The 23,651-nt window shown below is 38.4% G+C and overlaps 1 protein-coding gene and 1 pseudogene across 1 annotated transcript; one reads left to right on the top strand and one right to left on the bottom strand.

Annotated features, from left to right (window-relative positions):
• The first annotated feature begins 418 nt into the window (after window positions 1–418).
• LOC148572135 (uncharacterized) lies at window positions 419–1,258 on the top strand (annotated as a pseudogene).
• Window positions 1,259–14,377: 13,119 nt separating this feature from the next.
• On the bottom strand, window positions 14,378–18,589 carry LOC107630789 (pentatricopeptide repeat-containing protein At1g74750). The gene is made up of 2 exons (XM_016334027.3): window positions 18,380–18,589; window positions 14,378–17,338 (listed from the first exon to the last, which is right to left on the bottom strand). Exons 1-2 carry the CDS (start codon window positions 18,383–18,385, stop codon window positions 14,708–14,710), a joined length of 2,637 nt encoding a protein of 878 aa, XP_016189513.1. The 5' UTR covers window positions 18,386–18,589; the 3' UTR covers window positions 14,378–14,707.
• Window positions 18,590–23,651: the final 5,062 nt, after the last annotated feature.

A 23,651-nucleotide genomic window follows, 5' to 3' on the forward strand; every position in this document is an offset into this window, starting at 1 on the left:
GATGAATTTTTGTGTGAAAAAAAATTTAGTGATCAAGAAAAGGCTGGATCAACTTGTACCTACTTCCGACTCAGTCAAATTTGCCAATCTTTACTGTGAACTCAGGTTTTCAGTATTTGTGGAAAAATGAAAACTCTACTTGGAAAAGAAGCTCAGAATACCAACCGATTTGAGGAAGTATACTGAACATCAGATTGAACAAAGAGGTTGGGTATTTCTGGATAGGGATCTGGCGGATGTGAATGCATCATGGGTCCGTGAGTTCTATTCCAACTATTATCAGACGATCCTTGATGCAGTTCAGCTTAGGGGCAAACAGATCTTGGTCACAGAGGAGGCAATACAAGATATCCTCTAGTTCTGGCCTAAAACAGATGATACAGATGGTTTTCAGAAGGCCGAGGAAGCTATTCGATTTATGAGTTTTGATTGGGATGCCGTCCTGCGTACTATAGCCATTCATCCTGATGTTCCGTGGACTATGGAAAAGTCGAAGGAAACTCCACGGGGTATCAAGATTGATTATCTCAATGATGAGGCTAGGCTGTGGCAACAGATACTGAGCAATTATGTCATGCCTAGTACTCATGAGTCAGAGGTGCCTGCAGCTATGATCCTTCTCATCTGGTGTGTCTTGGAAGGAAAGGACCTATACCTTCTAAGACTCATCAGGAAGTATATGTCTCGAGTACATGTCAGAGGCACCTTGGCATTCCCGTATTTGATCACTCAGATGGATATTCGCACTGAGATATCCTAGGAGCCCCAGGATGAGAGACCACCAATTGTTGACTGCAAAAAGGTCATTCCGCACGGCAAGCGGTTTGGACCTCTAGGCCACAGACCACCTACTACTACTCCCACTGAGGCGGCTACATCCTCAGCAGCACCTTCAGCACCGCCTACTTCAGCAGCACCATCATCCACTTCTCATCCAGTTTACCACCTTGTGTAGTGCCTTTTTGAGCGCATTGATCTGATGGAGCACTGCAATCAGCGACGCTATGAGCAGTTGGAGCGTCACAACAAGCGCCACTATGCACATCTGAAGCTGATTATGACTTCTGTGCGTACTGACATCCCCTCTGAACCTGACACACTCTCGGAGCACTCTGAGGAGGAAGAGGAGGACCATCAGGATGAGGACCAGCATGAGAGTGCACAGCATGAGGAGACTCAGCCGGAGCAGCTGACACAGTCACAGACACCTGCAGCTGACAGTGGACCAGTGGGCGATGACCCTTCTCACCCAGCCTGATCTAGAAGCATCGAGGACGATGCTGTTATTTAAGTGTGGGGAGGTCACCTTCATCGGCAGAGTTATATTTTGGTGAACCATTTAGACACTTTTGCTTTTATTTTTGTTTTACTTTTCAGTATTTGCATTTCTACTTTGTTGCACTTTTGGATTCTTGTATATATTAGTTGTCTTGAGTACTTTTCTGTTTCTGCACTTTGCACTTTTGCTTGTATATACCTTAGATTTCTAGTTTGATCTAAACTTTTTAGTTTGATAATATATATATATATAGAGTATTTTAGTTTATTAGTTGTGATTGGAAAAATATGCATAATTGAGTTTAGTTTATCCCGTTGCATATGAGAAATTGATTTGGTTGAACACAGGATCAAACTAAGATTTTTTTTTTTTAACTTTTCACAATCACATCATATCATTTAGGATATATATAAGAAATGTCGGTGAAAATGATGAAATTTTTAAGGAATGTATCTTTTTCTTAAGGGTAAAGTATACTTTTTGTCCCTAAAGTTTAATAAAAGTTTCAAAAATACCCCTAAGTTTTATTTTGTTTCAATTTTGTCCCAGAAGTTTTAGATTTGCATCAAATATACCCTTGACGGCTAAATTTTTAAAAAAATTTAAGATCAATCTAACAATAATACATGAAAATTATGCTTGATTTACTTATATTGAGGGTTGTTCTTATGAAATTGTTGTTAAATTGGTCTTAAATATTTTGAAAAATTAGCCGTCAGGGGTATATTTGATGCAAATCGAAAATTTTTGGGACAAAATTGAAACAAAATAAAACCTAGGGGTATTTTTGAAATTTTTGTGAAACTTCAGGGACAAAAAATATACTTTACCCTTTTCTTAAAAAGGGCATTAAGATTCACATTGATTTGAGTTGAAACTTTTTGAAACTTGCATGATGTATATATATAGTTTGGAATATGATTTTTGAGCTAAGAACACACAACCTGTAAGTTTTTTAGCCTAATTGTATGGTTATATTATTTAACCATGATTTTTATTCTTGTGTATTTTCTTCTCTATGATTGCAATCTTTGGTTTGTTCCATTCTATATGTCCATTATTTAGTGTATATTCATGCATTTAGGTGATTGAGGCCATCATTTGATTATAGTTCATTTATCTCAAATAGCCTACCATTTCATCTACCTTTGTTTGCCACTTTGAGCCTTTTTAACCCCCTTTTTATTCTTTATATTATCACATCACTAGCCTTAAGCAGAAAAATAATTAATTGTCCTATTTGAATCTTTGGTTAGCTTAAGATAGTGAGTGTGTGTCAACTAAGTGTGGGAAAATGTGAGAACTTTAGTTGATGAGAATGTGTTTTGTTTGTTATTGACAAATATTGAAAATTTGGGTGTATACTTATGTGGAATTATAGAAACCATATGTATTGATGTATTATGCTTTCATATTGAAAAAAAAAAGAAAAAAAAAGAAGAAATAAATGAATAGGGGATAAAATTACCCCAATGTTAAGTTCAATAAAAAGATCAATGCATATGTGATGGAATTAGAATTGATACATGAATGTGTGAAAATATGAAAAAGTGAGATTTTGGGTGGTTAAGCTGGATTTTAGAATTGTATACAGTGTGTGCATGTGTTAGGTGAGAACTCAGGTTAGTCAAAGATTCAAATGATAGCTCACTTAGCCATACATATATCCTCACCCTTACCTTAGTCCCATTACAACCTTGAAAAGCCCTCATGATATTTGCATTTGTACACTAAATATTTGTTGATTGGTTAGATGAAGAACAAAATTTCAGAAAGTATGATTAGAGGAGATTTGAGTGTTTTAACCCTAAACACTTGAGCGATTAGAGCGCATATACACATCCAGTGAGGGTTCAACCGCTCAATTCCATATGTCCATATTTGATCATTGCTTATCTTGCAAGTTTGTAAACTCTTTTGAATAACTCAATTCAACTGTGAATGTGTTTTGATATGATTGATTTAGCCATTGATTGTGCAATATGATTTCTTGAAAATTTGACTCACTTTGACCACATATATGCTTATATATAAAGATAGATACCAAGTAGGTAAAAGCATTTTGCATTAAGTTGCATTCATATAGATAGTTTGCGTTTTATAAATTCTACCATTCTTCTTCACTCTCTTATAGTTTCTCTGGAGCTTAGCATGAGGACATGCTAATGTTTAAGTATGAGGAGATTGATAAACCGCTATTTTACGGTTTATTTTGTCTTGAATTGAACGGATTTTATCTATTATTCTCAAATTTATTCATTTAATTCGCATGTTTTACATTTTTCTTCCTAATTTTGTGCTATGATTGAAAATATACTTCTTTGGCCTTAAATTACTAATTTTTAATCCTCCTTTATTACCATTCGATGCCGTGATATGTGTGTTAAGTGTTTTCAGAGTTTATAGGGCAGGAATGGCTTGGAGGATGGAAAGAAAGCATGCAAAAGTGGAAGGAACACAAGAAAATGAAGATTTGAGAAGCTGATGCTGACGCACACGCGTGGACGACGTGTGCGCATGATCGCGCCATACTTCAAGCGATGCGTACGCGTGACATGACGCGTACGCGTGACCTTGCGCATAGTGCAGCGATGCGTACACGTGGACGACGCGTACGCGTGAGAAAGCGTCACGTGCTGCAGATATTAGAATTCGCTGGGGCGATTTCTGGGCTATTTTTGGCCCAATTTCAAGCCCGAAAATGAAGATTAGAGGCTACAGAGTGGAGCTAGAAGGGGGGATCATTCGCACTTCATTCACACAATTATTAGATTTTAGATGTAGTTTTCTAGAGAGAGGCTCTCTCGTCTCTCTAAGTTTTAGGGCTTTTAGGTTTAGCTCTTCTCAATTTCAGACTTCTACTTTGCTTTAATTTGGTTTTTTGCTACTTTCATTTGTTCTAGTACCTTAGTAATCTTCTTTTGTTGATTTTCCTTTTCCGCCATTTTTATGTTTATAAACTCTTGTTACATTTGATTCTGTTAATGCAATTTATATTTTTCATGTTTATTGTTACTCTCTTTTATTGTTAGTTATTGATGTTTGTAATTGGTTGTTTAGATTTAATATTCCCTATTCATTTTATCATTTTTTATGTTATGCCTTCCAAGTGTTTGATAAAATGCTTAGTTGGATTTTAAATTAGATTTTTATGTTCTTAACTTAGATTGATCAATTAGAGACTCTTGAGTTATCAGAATTCTTTTGTTAATTGGTGATTGAGACTTGCTAGTTGGCTTAGGTTTCACTAAATCTAGTCTTTGATTAGGACTTGTGAACTTAAGTTGATTTTTGCTCACTTGACTTTCCTTCATTGTTAGAGGTTAACTAAGTGAAAGCAAAAGGCAATTACCATCACAATTGATGATGATAATGAGGATAGGAATTCCAATCTCAATCCTTGTTAGGACTTTTCTTAGTTGTTATTTTATTTTCTTGTTTATTTATATTACTTGTTTCTTATTACAAAACCCAAAAAGATACTTTTCCATAACCAATAGTAAAAATACTTCCCTGCGATTTCTTGAGAGACGACCGGAAGTTTAAATACTTTAATTTATTTTTATTGGATTTGCTTTAGTGACAAACAAATTAAATGTTGATTGAGGTTTAATTGTCGGTTCAGACTATACTTGCAATGCGATATTTTTGTGAAAATCTTTACCGACATTTTTTCTCCGTCAAGCAGGACAGAACCAACCTCTGCAAGGATCGCCGTCGGTACTCAGCACTGCCTCTTGGTGCGAAATTTATAACCATAGACTAACCGGTAAGTACATCGGGTCGTACCAAGTAATACCTCAGGTGAGTGAGGGTCGATCCCACGAGGATTGATGGATTAAGCAACAATGATTGATTGATTGGCTTAGTCAGACAAACAAAAAATAGTGTTTGAGAGTTCAAAAAGCATTAAACAGAAAATTCAGAATATCAAAAGACAAGCAATAAATAAGTTGGGAATAAAATATGGAGAAAGCAGTTAAGGCTTTAGAGTTATCTATTTTCTAGATTGACTTTTCTTATTAATTTATTTTAATCATGCAAGATTTAATTCATGGCAAACTATATGTGATTAGACCCTAATTCTTTAGACCATTCTAGTCTCCTCTAAAATTCATCAACCGCCAATTCCTTGGTCAATTAATTCCATTTAGGGGGTGAAGTTCAATTCTAGTTTATGTGCCACAGAAACTCTAATTACCCAAATATAAAAAGATTATATCTCACGTATCCCATTAAGTCAAGATAATTAGAATTTAGGAGAAATTATTTTCAAGCTGTTGTTCAAGTAAAGAGCTTTTCCAAGTTATACAAGAACTCAATTAGAACATAGGTCATACTTCCGTTCCACCCAAATTCATAAGATAAAGAACGAAAATAATTCTTAAATCTAAATCAATACATAAATTAAAATAGAAAAATAATAAAATCAATCCATACAATAGACAGAGCTCCTAACCTTAACAGTGGAGGTTTAGTTGCTCATGGTTCAGAGAGAAAAATAAAGATTCTGATAAAATGTATTTTGGTAGTTTTAATGGAATAGGATGTTCTGTGGAATAATCCCAATCCCTTTTTATATCTAATCCTAATTAATTTAAAATCTATCTTCTAAAACTAAAATAATATCTTTTCCTATTTCAAAATAAAAATAAAGTTTAAATCAGAATTTAAAATTAACGTTTCTTGCACTTCGCGCTTGTCACACGTACGCGTCAGTCACGCGTACGCGTCGCTGGTCTTCTTCGCGTGTCGTGCGTACGCATCAGGTACGCGCACGCATCGCTGAGCAAATTCGCTTTTCACGCGTACGCGTCAGGTACACGCACGTGTCGCCATGGCGAACGCTACCTAGCAGAAACTCCATCAAATCCAGCCGAATGCTACCTAAAATAAACAGACTTGCACAAGACTCAAAGTAGCATCCATAGCGGCTAAAAGATAATTAATTCTTGATTAAACTCAACAAATTAAATGCAAATTCACTAGGAAAAGATAAAAAAGATGCTCACGCATCACAACACCAAACTTGAATTGTTTCTTGTCCTCAAGCAACCAAACTAATATAGGCTTAGAATGTGAATTTGCATGAGAGTGAGAGTTCAATTAAGCTCATGTCTCTTCTTATAGTGGGGTTTACAACTGCAATCCTGAGTAGTTTTGGCATCTCACTCTCCTTTAAATCAGAAGAATGTCACTGTCATTCAGAATTAGAATCCAGATAATATTATGAATTCTCTAATCTTTTGTAGCTCAATTTAACCCTTGAATACAGCAATTTTTCTTTTCTTTGGTGCTTTGCACCTTGAGCCTAGCCGTGACTTTAAATGTTTTGTCTCAAGTTTTACTTGACACAGAAACACCACAAGCACTTAACTGGGGAACTCTCTTTAAGTTCTGATTTTTCTTTCAGTTACTCCCAAACAATGGTGCTCAAAGCCTTTGGCATACTCTGCTAATTGCAATTGATCTCGACTCTAAATATTTTGTCTCAAGGATTACTTGACACAAGAATACCACAAGCATGTGACTAGGGAAACAACTCTTTGAGCTTTTAATCATGTCTGACCTCCCTAGTCATTGATGCTCAGAGCCTTGGACCTTGCTTTTATATCCCTTTTTTTTCAATGCTGTTTCTTTTGCTTCAAGGATTAAACTTTTACTTATTACAGAGACTTCATAATAGTTCTCTAAATTCCTGTTCCTTGTACATCAACATTCTTTTGATTCAAATTTAAATATGCACTGTTCATGTCATGCATTCAGAGTCACAGAAAATACCACCACATTTAAGTGAATAATACTACTCTTCAATATAAACTCAATTTCTCATGCAATATATCACTTCTTTTAATCTTTTTCTTTTTAGATTCAAGTTCAGTGAGTGATACATGAGACAATTAACAAAATGAAACTAATTCTAAGAACTGAAAGTACTAAAGACCATGCAGGCAATCAAAGCAACAGAAAATAGAAAACAACAAAATAAGAACGGAAGAGAAATAGAATGAAAGGAACTCAACCACCTCAGTTATGCTAGTGGCCATCTCATTCCTCCATGAAGAACATTCATCTCCCTTTGGTGCTATTAAAATAAATAGAAAATCCATAAGCGAAGCGACAACACCAAACTTAAAGGTTTGCTTGTCCTCAAGCAAAGAAGAACTGAAAATAGAGAGGGACATGAAAAGACATAAAAATTAGTATGATGAAAGAAGAATAAAAGGATAAAGAAACAAGAGAGAATTAGGATAGGAGGGTGGATGATTTAAATTCAGACACTGAGGGGTTTAATTTGGGAGTCGCATGCGACGCGTACGCGTAAGGGACGCGTACGCATGGATCGCGCGAATTTCAAGCTACGCGTACGCGTTGGGGACGTGTATGCGTGGACGGCCAGGATGGGAAAATGACGCGCACGCGTCAAGGACGCCCGTCTGCGTGGTGGGGCTTGTGCGCCCAGCACAGTTCCAGCCCCACACCATCATAACTCTCTGGCAAAACACCTTTTACGCCGATTTTACTCTTCCACGCGTGCGCGTGCTTGACGCATACGCGTGGAGTGCCAAAATCGCAAATGACGCGCACACGTCATGGACGCGTATGCATGAACATGTTTGTGTGAAAGGCACACTTTCTGCGCCACTCCCACGCAACTCTCTGTTCACTTTTATTTTTCACGCACACACATATGACGCGTACGCGTCGTGTGCTCATTTTTTTTTTTTTGAATATGTCGCCTTAAGTATTCGGTTCCTATTCTAAAATAGCTGCATGATCAGAAAAAAACAGTAAAAACTTAATAAAAATCAAATAAGTAAGAAAACTACTACTATGAAAAATAACTAAGGATACGAAATTATCGGATTGCCTCCCGACAAGCGCTTCTTTACTATCACTAGCTTGACGGTCAGCTCCCCTAAGGATGAGAATCATAGGGGCTCAGCTTTTCACCCTTACTTTGAACTTCTTTTTTGTGACTCCATAAATCAACTCAATATGCTCCAGAGAGAGGATTCTGTTTACTATATAAATTCACACTAGATTCCTAGTCAATACCACCTTCATTCCTGGGGAGAAATCTTCAGTGAGAATTTTTTTATTTCTCCATCCCCTGGGTGCTTTCTTCTTTTTGGGAACCTCCTCCTTGGCGGATGATGCATTCCCAACACTAAGCTTAGGTTTGGTGTCAGGAAGAATTTTATTGATTGTCACCAATGGAGGTTTGAGTTACAATTTCTGCTGAGCATCATCAGGGGGTTCTTGAAGGTTTGGATCAACAAGCTCAGCCTGCATGCACCTCTCTTCTTTACCTGCTGAGTGTATATCTTTGAAGACATGAAAGACCAGTTGCTCATTATGCACTCTGAGCACTAATTCACCCACTTCTACATCAATTAGAGCTCTTCCAGTGGCTAGGAAAGGTCTTCCTAGGATTATAGAGGCATTCTCATCCTCCCCTGTGTCAAGAATCACAAAATCTGCTGGGAGGAAGAACTTACCCACTTTGACCAAGATATTATCCACTAATCCGTATGCAGGCTTCATAGATTTGTCTGCCATCTGTAATGCTATCTTTGTGGGTTATACCTCTTGGATTTGTAACTTCTTCATCACAAACAAGGGCATTAAATTGATGCTTGCTCCTAGATCACATAATACTTTCTCAAAAGTTGTGCTCCCAATGGTGCATGGAATTTGGAAGCTTCCTGGATCCGGCATCTTCCTTGGTAAGTTATTCTGAATGATGGCACTACATTCCTTAGTCAGGACCACTGTCTCATCTCCCTTTAAAAGCTTCTTCTTTGATAATAGCTCATTCATGAACTTGACATAGAGAGGCATTTGCTCCAAAACCTCAGCAAAAGGAATATTGATTTGTAACTTTCTGAAGACTTTCAAGAACTTTGAAAACTGCTTGTCGTTAGTTTCCTTTTGAAGTCTCTGAGGATATGACATTTTAGGCTTGTACTCAGGAGCCTTTGGCAGTGTAGGATAAGTGTCAAGAGAGTCTGGGAATGGGTTGTATGCACGCTTTGGAGGGACGTGCTCTACTTCTTCCTTCTTCTCTTCTGGAGCTTCTTTTTCAACTAACTCTCCATTGACCTTGCTCTCAGAACCAGCTACTTTACCACTTCTCAATTGAATAACCTTGCAATCTTTTTTTTCAACTGGCTCCTCATTAACTTGTGCTTTAATACTTGTCACTTGTCCACTTATCAAGGTGATGGCCTTGCATTCCTCTCTTGGATTTAGAATTGTGTTACCAGGAAAGCTATTAGTGGTCCTCTGATCAATTTCATTAACTCTTGTGGCTATTTGACCCATCTGAATTTCCAAATTCTTGATTGATGCTCTGGTTTCCTGCACAAAACTCCTCATCATCTCCCAATTAGAATCTTCTTGGGATTTAGAACTTGTCTGCGGAGGTGGTTGTTGTTGATGAGATTGAAATTGGCGGTTATTGTGATTGTTCTGTTGGAAGCCGCCCTGAAAATTATTGTTGAAATTCTGATGTTTCTGAGGTTGGTCCCTCCACCCAAAATTTAGGTGATTTCTCCACCCCTGATTGTAGGTCTGAGAATATGGATCATTATTGGGATTTCTAGGAGCACTCCCCATGTAATTGACCTGTTCAGAAAAAGATTGAGCATAATCATAATTCTCATTTTGTACAAAATTACCTATCATGTCATAAGAGACCTCTTGAGGTGAATTTTGGGTGTTGATAGCTGAGACTTGCATATCACCCATCTGCTGAGTAAGTAAATTTATTTGCTGAGACATAAGCTTGTTCTGAGCAAGAATAGCATTAACAGCTTCCATTTCTAACACACCTCTCTTCTGAGGAGCCTCAGAGTTCACAAAATTCCTGTTAGATGAATATAAATATTGGTTGCTAGCAACCAATTCAATCAGCTCAATAGTCTCCTCCGGTGTCTTCTTCCTGTGCAGTGAACCACCTGCAGAATTATCTAAGCACATTTTGGACATTTCACCCAAGCCTTCATAGAAGATATCTAGTTGGGTCTATTTAGAGAACATGTCCAGAGGGCATTGCCTAATCAGTAGCTTGTATCTCTCCCAAGCTTCATAAAGAGTTTCACCATCCCTCTGCCTGAAGGTCTGAACCTCTACTCTAAGCTTAGTTAGCTTCTTTGGTGGGAAAAATTTAGTGAAAAATTCAATAACAACCTTGTCCCAAGCATCTAAACTCTCCTTGGGTTGAGAATCTAGCCATAGCTTTGCTCCATCCCTCAGAGCAAATGGAAAGAGCATTAGTTTGTACATCTCTAGGTTCACTCCATTTGTCTTCACAGTATCACAAATCTACCAGAAAATTAGAAATAAATTGATTTGGGTCTTCGTGTAGAAGACCATGATATTGGTAGTTTTGTTGCACCAGGGTGACCAATTGTGGCTTCAACTCAAAGTTGTTCGCAGCTATAGGAGGCACCACAATGCTTTTTCCATAAAGATCTGCAGTAGGAGCAAAATAAGAGCCAAGCACTCTCCTTTGTTCTTTATTCCCATTCGGATTTTTCACATTGGCATTAACAGCATTATTGTGATCCATAGTGGATTCTGCAGCCTTGCAAAGTCTTGCTTGTTGTAAACGTCGCCTGAGAGTTCTTTCAGATTCAGGATCAAAGTCTAAGAGATGTTCTTTGTCTCTGTTCTTGTGCATAAACAAACAAAAGACAAAAAAAATGGAACTCTCTACGTCATTGTGTAGAGAATTCCCAGTAAGGTAACCTGAATAAAGAGATAAAAATATTGAATAAAACAAACAAATACTAAAATTCAAAAATTACTAGTAAAATTAAGACTAAAAATTTTCGAAATTATTGGACAAATTAAATAAGAAAAATTAAAATAAGACAAACTAGGAAACACCAAACTTAATTTCAGAAATTAAGAAAAATTACTAGTAATAAATTCGAAAATAATAAGGTAGAAATTAAATAAAATTAAAACTAAAACGCCTAATCTAAGCAATCAAGCAACTAATAGTTGTTAATCACTAACAATCCCCGGCAATGGCGCCAAAAACTTGGTGCGAAATTCATAACCACAGACTAACCGGCAAGTGTACCGGGTCGTACCAAGTAATACCTCAGGTGAGTAAGGGTCGATCCCACGAGGATTGATGGATTAAGCAACAATGATTGATTGATTGGCTTAGTCAGACAAACAGAAAATAGTGTTTGAGAGTTCAAAAAGCATTAAACAGAAAATTCAGAATATCAAAAGGTAGGTAATAAATAAGTTGGGAATAAAATATGGAGAAAACAGTTAAGGCTTCAGAATTATCTATTTTCTGGATTGGCTTTTCTTATTAATTTATTTTAATCATGCAAGATTTAATTCATGACAAACTATATGTGACTAGACCCTAATTCCTTAGACCTTTCTAGTCTCCTCTAAAATTCATCAACCGCCAATTCCTTGGTCAATTAATTCCAATTAGGGGGTGAAATTCAATTCTAGTTTATGTGCCATAGAAACTCTAATTACCGAAATATAAAAGGATTATATGTCACGTATCCCGTTAAGTCCAGATAATTAGAATTTAGGAGAAATTATTTTCAAACTGTTGTTCAAGTAAAGAGCTTTTCCAAGTTATACAAGAACTCAATTAGAACATGGGTCATACTTCCGTTCCACCCAAATTCATAAGATAAAGAATGAAAACAATTCTTAAATCTAAATCAATACATGAATTAAAATAGAAAAATAATAAAATCAATCCATACAAAGACAGAGCACCTAACCTTAACAGTGGAGGTTTAGTTACTCATGGTTCAGAGAGAAAAATAAGGATTCTGATAAAATGTATTTTGGTAGTTTTAATGGAATGGGATGTTCTGTGGAATAATCCCAATCCCTTTTTATATCTAATCCTAATTAATTTAAAATCTATCTTCCAAAACTAAAATAATATCTTTTCCTATTTCAAAATAAAAATAAAGTTTAAATCAGAATTTAAAATCAGCGTTTCCTGCACTTCGCACTTGTCACACGTACGCGTCAGTCATGCGTACACGTTGCTGGTCTTCTTCCCGTATCACGCGTACGCGTCAGGTACGTGCACACGTCGCTGAGCAAATTCGCTTTTCACGCGTACGCGTCAAGTGCGCGCACGCGTCGCCATGGAAAGCTCCAAATCACGCGCACGCGTCAGGCACGCGCATACGTCGCTCCTCGGTGTTATCTCCTTTAATTCTTGTGCTGCAGAAACTCCATCAAATCCAGCCGAATGCTACCTAAAATAAATAGAATTGCACAAGACTCAAAGTAGCATCCATAGTGGCTAAAAGATAATTAATTATTGATTAAACTCAACAAATTAAATGCAAATTCACTAGGAAAAGATAGGAAAGATGCTCACGCATCACCTCCACATGATCGTTCGGTGCTCCTCGCGTCGCGACAACGCCGCCGCGAAGCACACCCGTGGAATCACTCGCGACGCCGTCTTCGCCGCTCAGGATCCAGCCGCCTCCATCATGCACGGTGTCCTCTCCTTCCTCCTTTGTGACGGCACCGACCTCGGCACCACTGCCTCGATGTAGAACTGCAGCTTCGCCAACGCCGCTTGCTGTCGATGGGAGATTCAACCCTTCTGCTACTGCTCCGCCGCCCTGAATGGCAACTTCCTCCTCAGCCAGAGCTGTTTCCTCTATATGCAATTTCTGGTAAGTTGCTGATTCTATTTGATAGTGTAGCAATTTTTCTAGAATTATGAGGAGTTCTTACATGTTTTTCATAAATTGCACAATCTGGACTGGTTGAATTGTGAACTGAGCCTGTGAAATTGAATTTGTGCTCTGTTGTTGGTGAGTATGTCGTTGAATTGCTTGTTGAATCTGAATTTGCTTAAACTCCTGCCTCTCGTTTTTCTTGAAATTTTGCTGATGTTGCTGCGATTTGTTACTCTGTTGATTCTTTGTTTGTGTGTTTTGGATGCATTGCTGATGATTATGGAATTGCAGAACTGGAAGTGCTGAATTTGCTGCTTCTGGATTTGGTGAAGTATTGTTGATTGGTTGAAAATCTAAATTTGATTTGGCTTGAATCTAGAATACTGGTTGAAAATGCAGAAGGGGAATAAAGTATGTTTGGAGGGATTGGAGAGAAACGGCGTCGTTTTAGTGGTGGAAACTAATACGTCCTCTTTTCAGAAGATACAGTCCATGTGTCATCCCGTAACGGCCAGGTCAGCGTCACGGAAGCCACGTCAGCGTTTTCTGTCGGGTCCAACTAGGTAACTTCAACGGAGGGGTAAATTTGTCCGCGTTTTGAAAGGGTCAGGGACATGAATATATTTTTCAATCTTTGGGACGAAAATGTCTGCGAAAAAAAAGATCAGAAACTTATTTTTCCTTTACTCTAAATAAAAATATAATGCTTGAAATCGAAAAAGAAAAAAGATTAATTGAAAATAAAAAACAAAAAAAGATAAACTAAAATTGAATACAAAGAGATACTTTCTACCTAATTTTTTAATACAATAAAAAATAAGACTCTTCAACCTAATTTATCCACACTATAAGTTTGAAAATTAAATAGAAAGAACTTACTCAATTTTCTACCTAATTTCTAAATACAATTAAAAAAAGACTCACGCAACCTCATTTATTCACATCATGGTTTCACCACAAAAACAAAAAATATCGTAACACTCCTTTAATCTCTCCGTCTGACAATTACAATAGGTTAGGAAGTATTATATCGAAATAAAAAAAAATCTTAAATCCACTAGTATAAAATTCAATCTAATAATTAAGTAAACAAAATCAAAATATATAAAATTAAATTAAATATTCTAATATTTAGTAATATAAATTAATAACTATTAAATAATAGTTGAACTTTGTATGATTGTATCACAAATATTTAAAACACTTATAAGTTACCATGGGAGTGTTTTTTTGTATTTTTGCACCGATACTTTGGGCCTTGGCCTTTTGACCAACCCCATCTTTGAGCAATATGAAATTATTAATGACCAGTTTTTTTCAACACCAGAGAAGAAAAAAGGAAACATCAAATATGCTGCTGTATTTCATCCGAACAAGAATAAACTATTAAGTATTAACACCAGATAATAGAGATTTCGAATATGAAAAATGCATATGACATAAATTATAAATCATCTACATCTAAAGCTTCAACCATACTCCTAAAAAGGGCTTGCTACATGGATAAGCAATCAGCAAATTCTTATCCTTTTTTTCTATATACTGAAAACAAAAGGAAACTTCACCCCTATATTTCCTGCTGAGGGGGAAAATTTTGTCGCTTTGTCTGCACTTCTTTATCTCAACATAATCTATGAAACAATAAGTCAATAAACATATAGATAGATAGATAGATAGATAAATTGGGTCTATGCTCAATGGGAAATGATTCTACAGTGAGCAACTAAAGTAAATGCATCCTTTCCACATAAGGGTGGAGTAACCATTTACTTAGGGGTTCCCCACACCCCACAAAACAGCCTGAATTGCCGTTTTCAGTGAAAAATGGAAAACTGAATATGTGCAGCAGTTCATGCACTGCCTGTCTAACCAGGGAGGTACCTGTCACCCTGCTCCTCCGACCCCATCCGGTCACAATATCAATCCGACTAGGGATGATCCCAGATATCAGCATCTCTTTGCGAAACCAAGCAAGTGTTCTAGACAATGCCGTCACAGCAGTTCCATCAGACATAACATGAAGATTTATGAGCCAGTAACAAGAACTTTTCTCCTTGACAGCATCTGGATACACATTTCTTTGTGCCGCCACTTCCCAAACCGAACCGGCCTCCTCCTTGAGTCCGGATTTGTGAAGAAAATCCACCACTGCATCAACAAGTCCCCGTTTGCCCTCTCTATCCTCAGAATGCATAAGGTCCAAGAACTTGCTGACATGATCCCGCACATTTTGACCATCAGGCCCTGCTGCCGGCATGGAGACTAGAAATGCATGAGCAGGATGGCGAGTAATTGCCATAAGCTCACAACAGAATCCCATGTCATAAGGTGATTGTGCGTCTGTGCAACAACTGAGAAGCAAAGTATAAGTCTGCAAAGAAGGGTTTAGACCAAGAGCCACCATGCTTTGCAGAAGATTATATGCATCTGGCAACCGATGCATCCTGAGGAATGCGCTGAGGAGGGAATTGCAGGTTGGTACATTTGGAAGCAAACCTGCAGTCAGCATTGCCTGATACCACTCCCAAGCCTTCTCAACATTACCAGACTTTCCCCACAGGTCTACTAGAAGACCATAAACAGGTTCATCCGGCACCCAATTTTTCCGTTTCATCTCAATGAAAACTGCTTCCGCTTCCTCAAGATACCCACAGTGGCCAAGCACCTCCATTACTATGCTATAAGTAACCTTATCAGGCTCAAATCCTGCATTCTTCATGTCACGATATAGTTTCAATGCTGTCTGATAGTTCCTCGCTTTAGCTTGCAAAGCAATCATGATGTTGTATGTGACTAGATTAGGAACACAACCCTGATTAACCATCTCACAAAATAGCCTATGGGCAGCAGCTAAGTTACCCGATTTTCCAAGACTGTGGATTATGACACTGTAAGTGAATGTGTCAGGAGAAAGGCCAGCTTCCTGCATTCTGTCATACATAGACATGGCAACATCAAGATATCCTGCTTTTGCATGGATATCTATGAGTGTACAATATGTGACACGATCAGGCTCACATCCCACCTCTTGCATTTGATTGAACACATTTAGCGCTTCCTTCAAGTAGTTTGCACGGCCATAGCTGTGAATCAGACGATTATAAGTTACAACATTGGGCTTGCATCCATCCTTGACCATCTGCTCAAGCAATTTGTTTATTGCCCCAAACTGTCTTGCACGGCCCAAGATTCCAACCATGGTGGTGTAAGTATGGCCATCATGATAGAATCCAGGGTGTCGCTTCAACCAGTAAAAAAAGTTTAGAGCAAGTGAATGGTCCTGAAGGTTCTTCAGGATTTGATTAGCTTGATATGGATCAATGGAAAAGTTCAGGTTAGATAGAGCCTTCTCCGTAGCAGGACCCCACTTTAACTGCCGCAATATGTCTGAAACTATTTCTACAACACGCCCTGTGTTTGTAAAAGGCCTGTTGGACGAAGCAATTCCGGCTGACATTTTCATATCCCTGGGGTGTCTATTGAAACTTTCCCTAAATGTTCCCAACATTTGTGGATTTTCGGGTTGCATGCTGGAACCAGAATTTGACACAAAGCGGTTTGAGTGAGTTCTTGTCCTCTGTGGCAAGGCCCTGCGGTCTTGATTGTTTAAAGGGAGATTTGGTGCCACCCCTGACTTCTCTGTCCTTGAAGAAGCATCATGCTTAAATCCTGTAGCTATGTTTGTTTTACCTTTTCCCTTTGCACCATGACAATTACTTGTATGGTTTGATGGCTGCTCTATAGGAGTAGAAACAGGTGGTTTGGGATGAACACTAGTAAAATTCTCTCTTCTTATTTGTCTCACATTGGAAGATCTGATGTTGGGTAGGGCCCTTGCAGGGTCAACCATATTTTTAGAATAGCTTAGTATTCCCATCCCATCTGATATAGGAAGCTTATAATTTACTAAATCAGAAAGAAAATTGACAGCTGCAATACCGGCCCTATAAAACTGGTCCGCATTAAGGGGAGTTGAGTGTGCAGAATGGTTCTGAACACCATCAGCAAGACTAGCGTATGTTACAGAGTTTGGTATACTTGATGGACTAGAAGTAGACCTGATTTGTTGTACACAAGTGGATTGGTCAGCACCTTCAATCTTGTGGGAAGCTGGCCCATTGGCTGAATTTCCTGAAACCAGCACTTCTACTCCAGATATGGCTCTTGATGCAGCAGAGGATTGTTTCTGTGCACTTAAAACCTCATTTTTCACGTCCTGTCTTCTTGACACACATGTTTCATCCTCGGAGCAAGTGCATGAATTGCCATCGGCTGCATTACATCGTGTACCACCAAGGAAAAAAGTTCTAGCACTGCTTGAAAGTGTACCAATCTGCTTGGCTCGTAACATGTTCTGCAGGAAATGAAGTTGAATAGATCATTATCATGACATACGTCCATATCATCAACTAAAGTTGCACTTTGGATTTTTGGTAAAGGAGAAGAAGCATCAAGGCCCGAAACACCAACACCACCTACCTAGCTAAGCCAAGACACAATCTAAGAAGGTGTACACCATAATCATCAAGGTGACCTTGTATCAGAGCAGCTACTATTAAGACACAAAACTTAAAGTAAAAAGAAGGTAAATGTAATGGTGCCTTAACACAATTTCATCCATAAAGACCATATCCACTAACCATCAGCGGAAAATCCTACTTCCCAAATATAATAAGCAACTAAACAACACTAAACCAGTCACATAAAAACTTCCAAGAAATGGAACACTCTGTATAGCTCCTCTATCCAACATCTCCATAAGATTTTCTTCTCTCCAGGGCCATCAGAAGTCTAACTAACTAGAACCGGAACAATGACATGGGTTTTATCCCATGTCAGACTCACATTAGGAGCAACATACCAAAATCACTATAACAGAACCAAAAAGGAAGAAGGCCCACAGAAAGCACTCTCAATCGACCAAGATTAATTAAAAATCCAAATATGTAACTCAGCATACAGAGAGTTCTGCTTTCTAGCTAACTTGAATGAAACAAACTTTTCCAAGAAAATAGGCACGTCATGACAGCAATTTCCCAACTAACAGAGAAAATTAATGATAGATCACACGCAACTAAATTTTCACAGCCCCTTTAATCTGTTGGCAATTTAGACCTCCACAAAACCAAACAACATAAACCAGAACACCGTAGTTCTACTAAGTCTGAGGAACCAAATACATTTCACTGGGCATATAACTGTAAAATAAAAAAAGAATGCTTTTATTATTATTATTTGCAGCATAAACGCGTCCAAGAAGCACAAGAAACGCGTTCCAAAAGCACAGAAAAGGGAAAAGATGAAAAATTGAGGATTGACCCATTAAACAATGCAGCTCACGAAGTAAACCCAGCCTTCAAAACCGGAAATAAGAGAGAAGAGAGGGAAGGGTTACCTGCATGGTTGAGGTCAGTGTTATGGAACCATAGAAGAGAAAGGAGAAGGAGTGAAAGAAGAGAGAGGTGGCGGCGGCAAGGTTTGTGCTGTGTGGCGTCAAAGGAAGAGACTTGTCCAAGCAAATTGGGGAGACACGCGTGTGTGTGCCCTCAAATATTCAGTCTCTCCCCATTTTCCCTTTGCTCTCGTTTCCTGTTTAATTATTATTAATCAATTAAGTAATTACTAGTATTTCATTACACCTAAACAGTGATGTCTGTGTGTCTGTCTCTGCCTTGTGGCACACGCGTGACGTGGTCATTAGAAAGTTCGTAAGGCTTTACGTTTGTATTGTTTAAGCCACATAATCATATTTTCATTTATGAATTACTCTAAATTATCACTTATGAAAATTATCCAGAAATTTTTTTATGAAAGCTACATTAGTGTATTGGCCCAATATTGAGAAGGGAGGTGTTTTTTTAGATTGTGAGCGTCAATTTTAACACGTTAGAGACATGGTGACAGAATTTCAAAGGCGTGGCAGACGATGGAAATACGCATGGGGCGTGGTGAGGTGGTTTGCAGTAATGGGTGGCATAGCCTCGGCAACATGCAGGGACGTATTGCTTCTGAATCTTGGCAGTGCAGCAAGGTCTTTACTCTTTCCGGAGAGTCTGGAGTAACACGAGGGCGTATTGCAGGAGGTCTGCATGCAGGGGACAATCCCCACTCCAGTAACCAGTAACGTTTAAAGAAGTTCTATAAATTAAGCTTTTGGGGACCATTTTCATGCATAAGTATTGTTGTTGAATGTTTCACAATTTTATTGTGAGAGGAGAAGTTGAGAGGCTAAAGAAGAGTGTTAGAGTTAAGTTTGTTTGTGTTGTTGAATGCTTCACAATTTTACTGTGAGAGAAGAAGTTGAAAAGCTGAAGAAGATTGTTAGAGTTAGGGTTGTTTGAAGGAAAAAAATTATATAAAAAAATTATTAATTTGTAGTGATTAAAAATGGTATATTATTATACGACACCCGAAGAACATATCATCAATTATTTGGATCATCCAATTTATGTAAGTTCATAAATTTTATTATTTTATGTATTTAAATTAATTTTTTTTTATTTTTGTTGTTGTTAGTATTATATTAAATATAATGCTATTATTTTAGTATTATGTTTTTAATAATATTTTCAAATAATATTTTTAGTTGTCTAATATAATTATATATTTTGTTTTATATAAATGTAAATATTATTTAATTTTTTTTCAAATATCAATGTTGTTTATATTTATTTATTTATTTTTGAATATAAATATTATTATTTATATTTATTTATTTTTAAAAATAAATATTATTTGTGTTTATTTATTTTCGAAAATAAATACTAATTATATTTATGTATAATATTTAAATAAGTAAATGTGTTTTATAGATAAATAGAAATAACAATATTTTATATTGATCTAAATTATAATTATAAATATTTATTTTTAATCATTTTTATTTATTTAAACTAATATTTAGTGAATAAATATGTTTTTGTTGAACCAGCCAAACAAGAATTTGATGGTTTGTAAACTGGATCCGTCGCTGACGTGGAATCCGATGGTCGAAAACTACTTACACTCAACGGAATTTTATCACGTTTTTAGGATTTGGTTGATAAGAGGATTTTACCCTTTATTAGCTGCTTTGGTGGAAAGGTGGAGGCCAGAAACTCATTCGTTTGTATTGTCGATGGGTGAGGTTACTGTGACACTGGAAGATGTTGCTAATATATTTGGCCTACTTATTGATGGAGAGCCTGTGAGCGAATGGACAGATAGTAGTAGCGACTTCCTACAGAGGCAGAGCATCGCAATATTCGGTCGTGAACTGGCTGTTAGTAGTTCTTCGAAATCTTATATAAAGTTAGGTTGGGTTCGAACTATTAGAGACGCAGAGCCATTGGACACCAAGGAGTCTATTAAGAGATATGTCAGGTGCTAGATTTTTTGTTTGTTGGGTTCGACCCTATTCACGGATAAGTCAACCGCATATGCCCACGCGAAGTATCTACCGTTGCTTCGCGATTTCGAGCGAATCCATACTTATAGTTGGGGGTCAGCATGTCTCGCACATCTTTACAGAGCAATATGTCGTGCATCATGGTATGATACTAAGGAGATGGATGGCCCTCTTAATCTGTTGTTTGTTTGGGCTTGGGAGCGACTACCGTGTATTGCGTCTATACCCAAACAGTTCCTTCCACTGGCTGAGATACCATTTGTCATGAGGTAACAGTTCCTATTTTAGTCTTTCATTATATTGAAAATGCATATTTGATTGACGGCCACCTTTTTTAATTTTTTCGATGAACCGTGTTTCAGGTGGAATCATTCGTATCAGAACAAAGCTTGGTTATCGAAGATCGTAGAGGTATTTAGGCAGAAGATAGACAACATGGACGAGGTAAATATTTATGGTTCGTGTGATTATCGTATCCAAACATTAATATTAGGGTTCTAATATTCTAATATTATCTGGCAATTTGTGAGGCGGCCGTACGAAGGATTGATCATACCTGACGAGTTACATGGACACCTTGAGGTGTGTGACATCATTGCTCCATTATTGTCGTTCGAGTGTGTCGAATGGCACCCTGCGAACCAAGTGATGCATCAGTTTGGGTATGCACAACCCCCTAGCGGTACCAAGAGAAATTTCACTGAGAGAGCATTGCATCACTCTTCACGGAGTGCAGCTTTATGACTGGACAGTTTTACATAGGGAATGGATAAAGGAATGAGGCAACCACCGTAACACTCGGTTGCGGGATCTGCACCCCCTTTCGACTTGGGATTTTAGACCGTCATTGGAGTACCGAGATTGGTACGTGGGTTCGTACGAATATCTGCTGAGATTGTCGGAGCACGTTCCTCAACATCCATACTAGCCACCAATTCGACAGCCACCAGCACCTCAGGGACCACCTCAGTATGCAATGTTTGAGCCGTTTCTTTACTATATACCACAGCCACCAGACCACAGTCATGGTAGCCATGACAGTCACCACAGCCAGTACAGCCACCACAGTCAGTCCAATGACCACGGTGAGGCCAGATATCACAGTCGACGTAGTCAGCATAGTGGACACAGTCAGCACAGTCCGCACTCTCAGCAGGGTCAGTCCAGTCGGCACTCTCAGCACAGTCAGCAAGGTTAGTCCAACTGGCACTTTCAGTACAGCCACCAGGGTCAATTTGAGATGACCTTTCGATGTTCTCCTCAAGGCGGGATTAGCGAACAATGTGGGTCTCTGATAAGCAGGTTATGTCTCTGCATCGGCTAATGGTACAAACTCAAATATGTAGACCTTACGAACCTTTGTCATCTTATACACATCATGTACATATAGCTACCAATCGAGTCACAGGTTTGCACAGCAAGCAATAACATGTCGACATGGTAGTCGTTCCACCTGAAAGTGCCCACAGTCACACGTTCGCCGCGTAAGATCAACTATCAACACCTTTCTATTAGGCATTTCACGCACCTCAAACACCTCATTTTGTCTATCAAACTGGTGCATAACTAAATTCCCAGCATGTTTCATGTTTGCTTCTATCCACTGTTGTGCAAATACAGAGTAAGTAAATCCAGCACGCTTGCGTTCGTGAGTCTCGGCACTCTTTCACGTAAAAAGTCTATTTAACCGATAATACGTTGCTCGGACGAGTGCCAACACAGGGAGGTTTCAGGCACCCTTCAAAACTGAATTAATGCATTCCACAAGGTTCGTCATCATATGGCCCCATCGATGACCCTTAACAAATGCCAATACCTAGTGTCTAAGTCCAATGACATCGCACCACCGAGCATATGCCTCGCCTCGCTCTTCCAACCTCTTGTAGTTGATGTTGTACTCCTCCACTGTCCTTGAATATCCTATGTTGACAATAAGTTTTTGCAAGTGTGGGACTTTGAATGCCCTTAAGAAGTTGCTACCGATGTGCCTTATCCAAAACATCCACCATACTCTCGGAGGTTGCCAATCACCACCGGAACGATTTACTACTGCCCGGATTGACTCATGTCGGTCTGAGATCATACCTACACCATCTTTTCTAACAACATGCCTTCGTAGATTCTTTAGAAAGAAGTGTCACGCATCAGTTGTCTTGCCCTCCACCAAGGCAAAGGCAATAGGCACAATGTTCTGGTTTCCATCTTGTGCAACAGCAACCATAAGTGTACCTTTATATTTTTCGTACAGGTGTGTGCTGTCAACTTGAACTAGAGGCTTACAATGCTTGAGCGCCCTAATGCATGGATTGAAACTCCAAAATACGCGGTGAAGTATTTTGACACCATCCGCCTCCTTAGTCCCGTTGTACAGGGGTCATGTTTCTATTTGGACAATTAAGCCAGGTATCTTCTGAGTCATGACCGAGAGCCACCATGGCCAAGCTTGGTGAGAATCCTCCCAACCACTGAAAACTTTTTCAATGGTCTTCTGCTTTGCCAACTAAGCCTTTTGGTAACTGATGGTGTAGTTGAACCTTGACTGGACTTCCACAATTAAAGATTTGACCTTGATGGACGGGTCACTCTCAACCAATGGCCTTATAGCCTTAGCAACTGTGTCCGAGTCTAACTTGGAATAATCTTGTGAAATCGTTCCCATGGTGCACGTGTGACTACTGTTGTATCTTCGTATCTCCCAACAACATTTTTCTGTATCAAGCTGGCTCGGATAAGCCAGCCGCACCCACGTCCATACGTCTTGTATTTTGTATAGAGCGTCAGTGGTTTGGATTCATAAACATTGTAGTCAACTCCTCTAGAGATAGTGTAACTTCTGATTGCTACGACGACATACTTTCTAGAATTATAATCCATTCCTATCCTGAACTCTCCGTCCTTAGGATCAGCAACACCTATAAAAAGTAGAAATCATCATTCATTGATCCATCCGAAATATAAATTTACAAAAACATATTATTCACTCATCACGTACCTATGTTTACATATTCCGGGAATTCTGGTGCATTTATGGCATCAAGATCCAAATTACGCATAAAAGGTGGGACGTTCATCGGTTGACTGACTATGGGGTGAAGTACTACATTCTTCGCTGCGGCTTTGACTCCCACATCACCATCTTCATCTTCATCGTCAGCTTCATAAGTGGCTTCGAAGTCCTCTTTGCTGTTATTATTCATTCCTTCGTATACTGCAGCTCTATCATCATCTACATCTAAATCATTTTGAATCTCATCTGCCTCTACGTTTTCAAACTCAACAT

The sequence above is a fragment of the Arachis ipaensis genome, chromosome B3 (genome assembly GCF_059453495.1).
Source record: "Arachis ipaensis isolate K30076 ecotype BB chromosome B3, ASM5945349v1, whole genome shotgun sequence".
Classification (NCBI taxonomy): domain Eukaryota; kingdom Viridiplantae; phylum Streptophyta; class Magnoliopsida; order Fabales; family Fabaceae; genus Arachis; species Arachis ipaensis.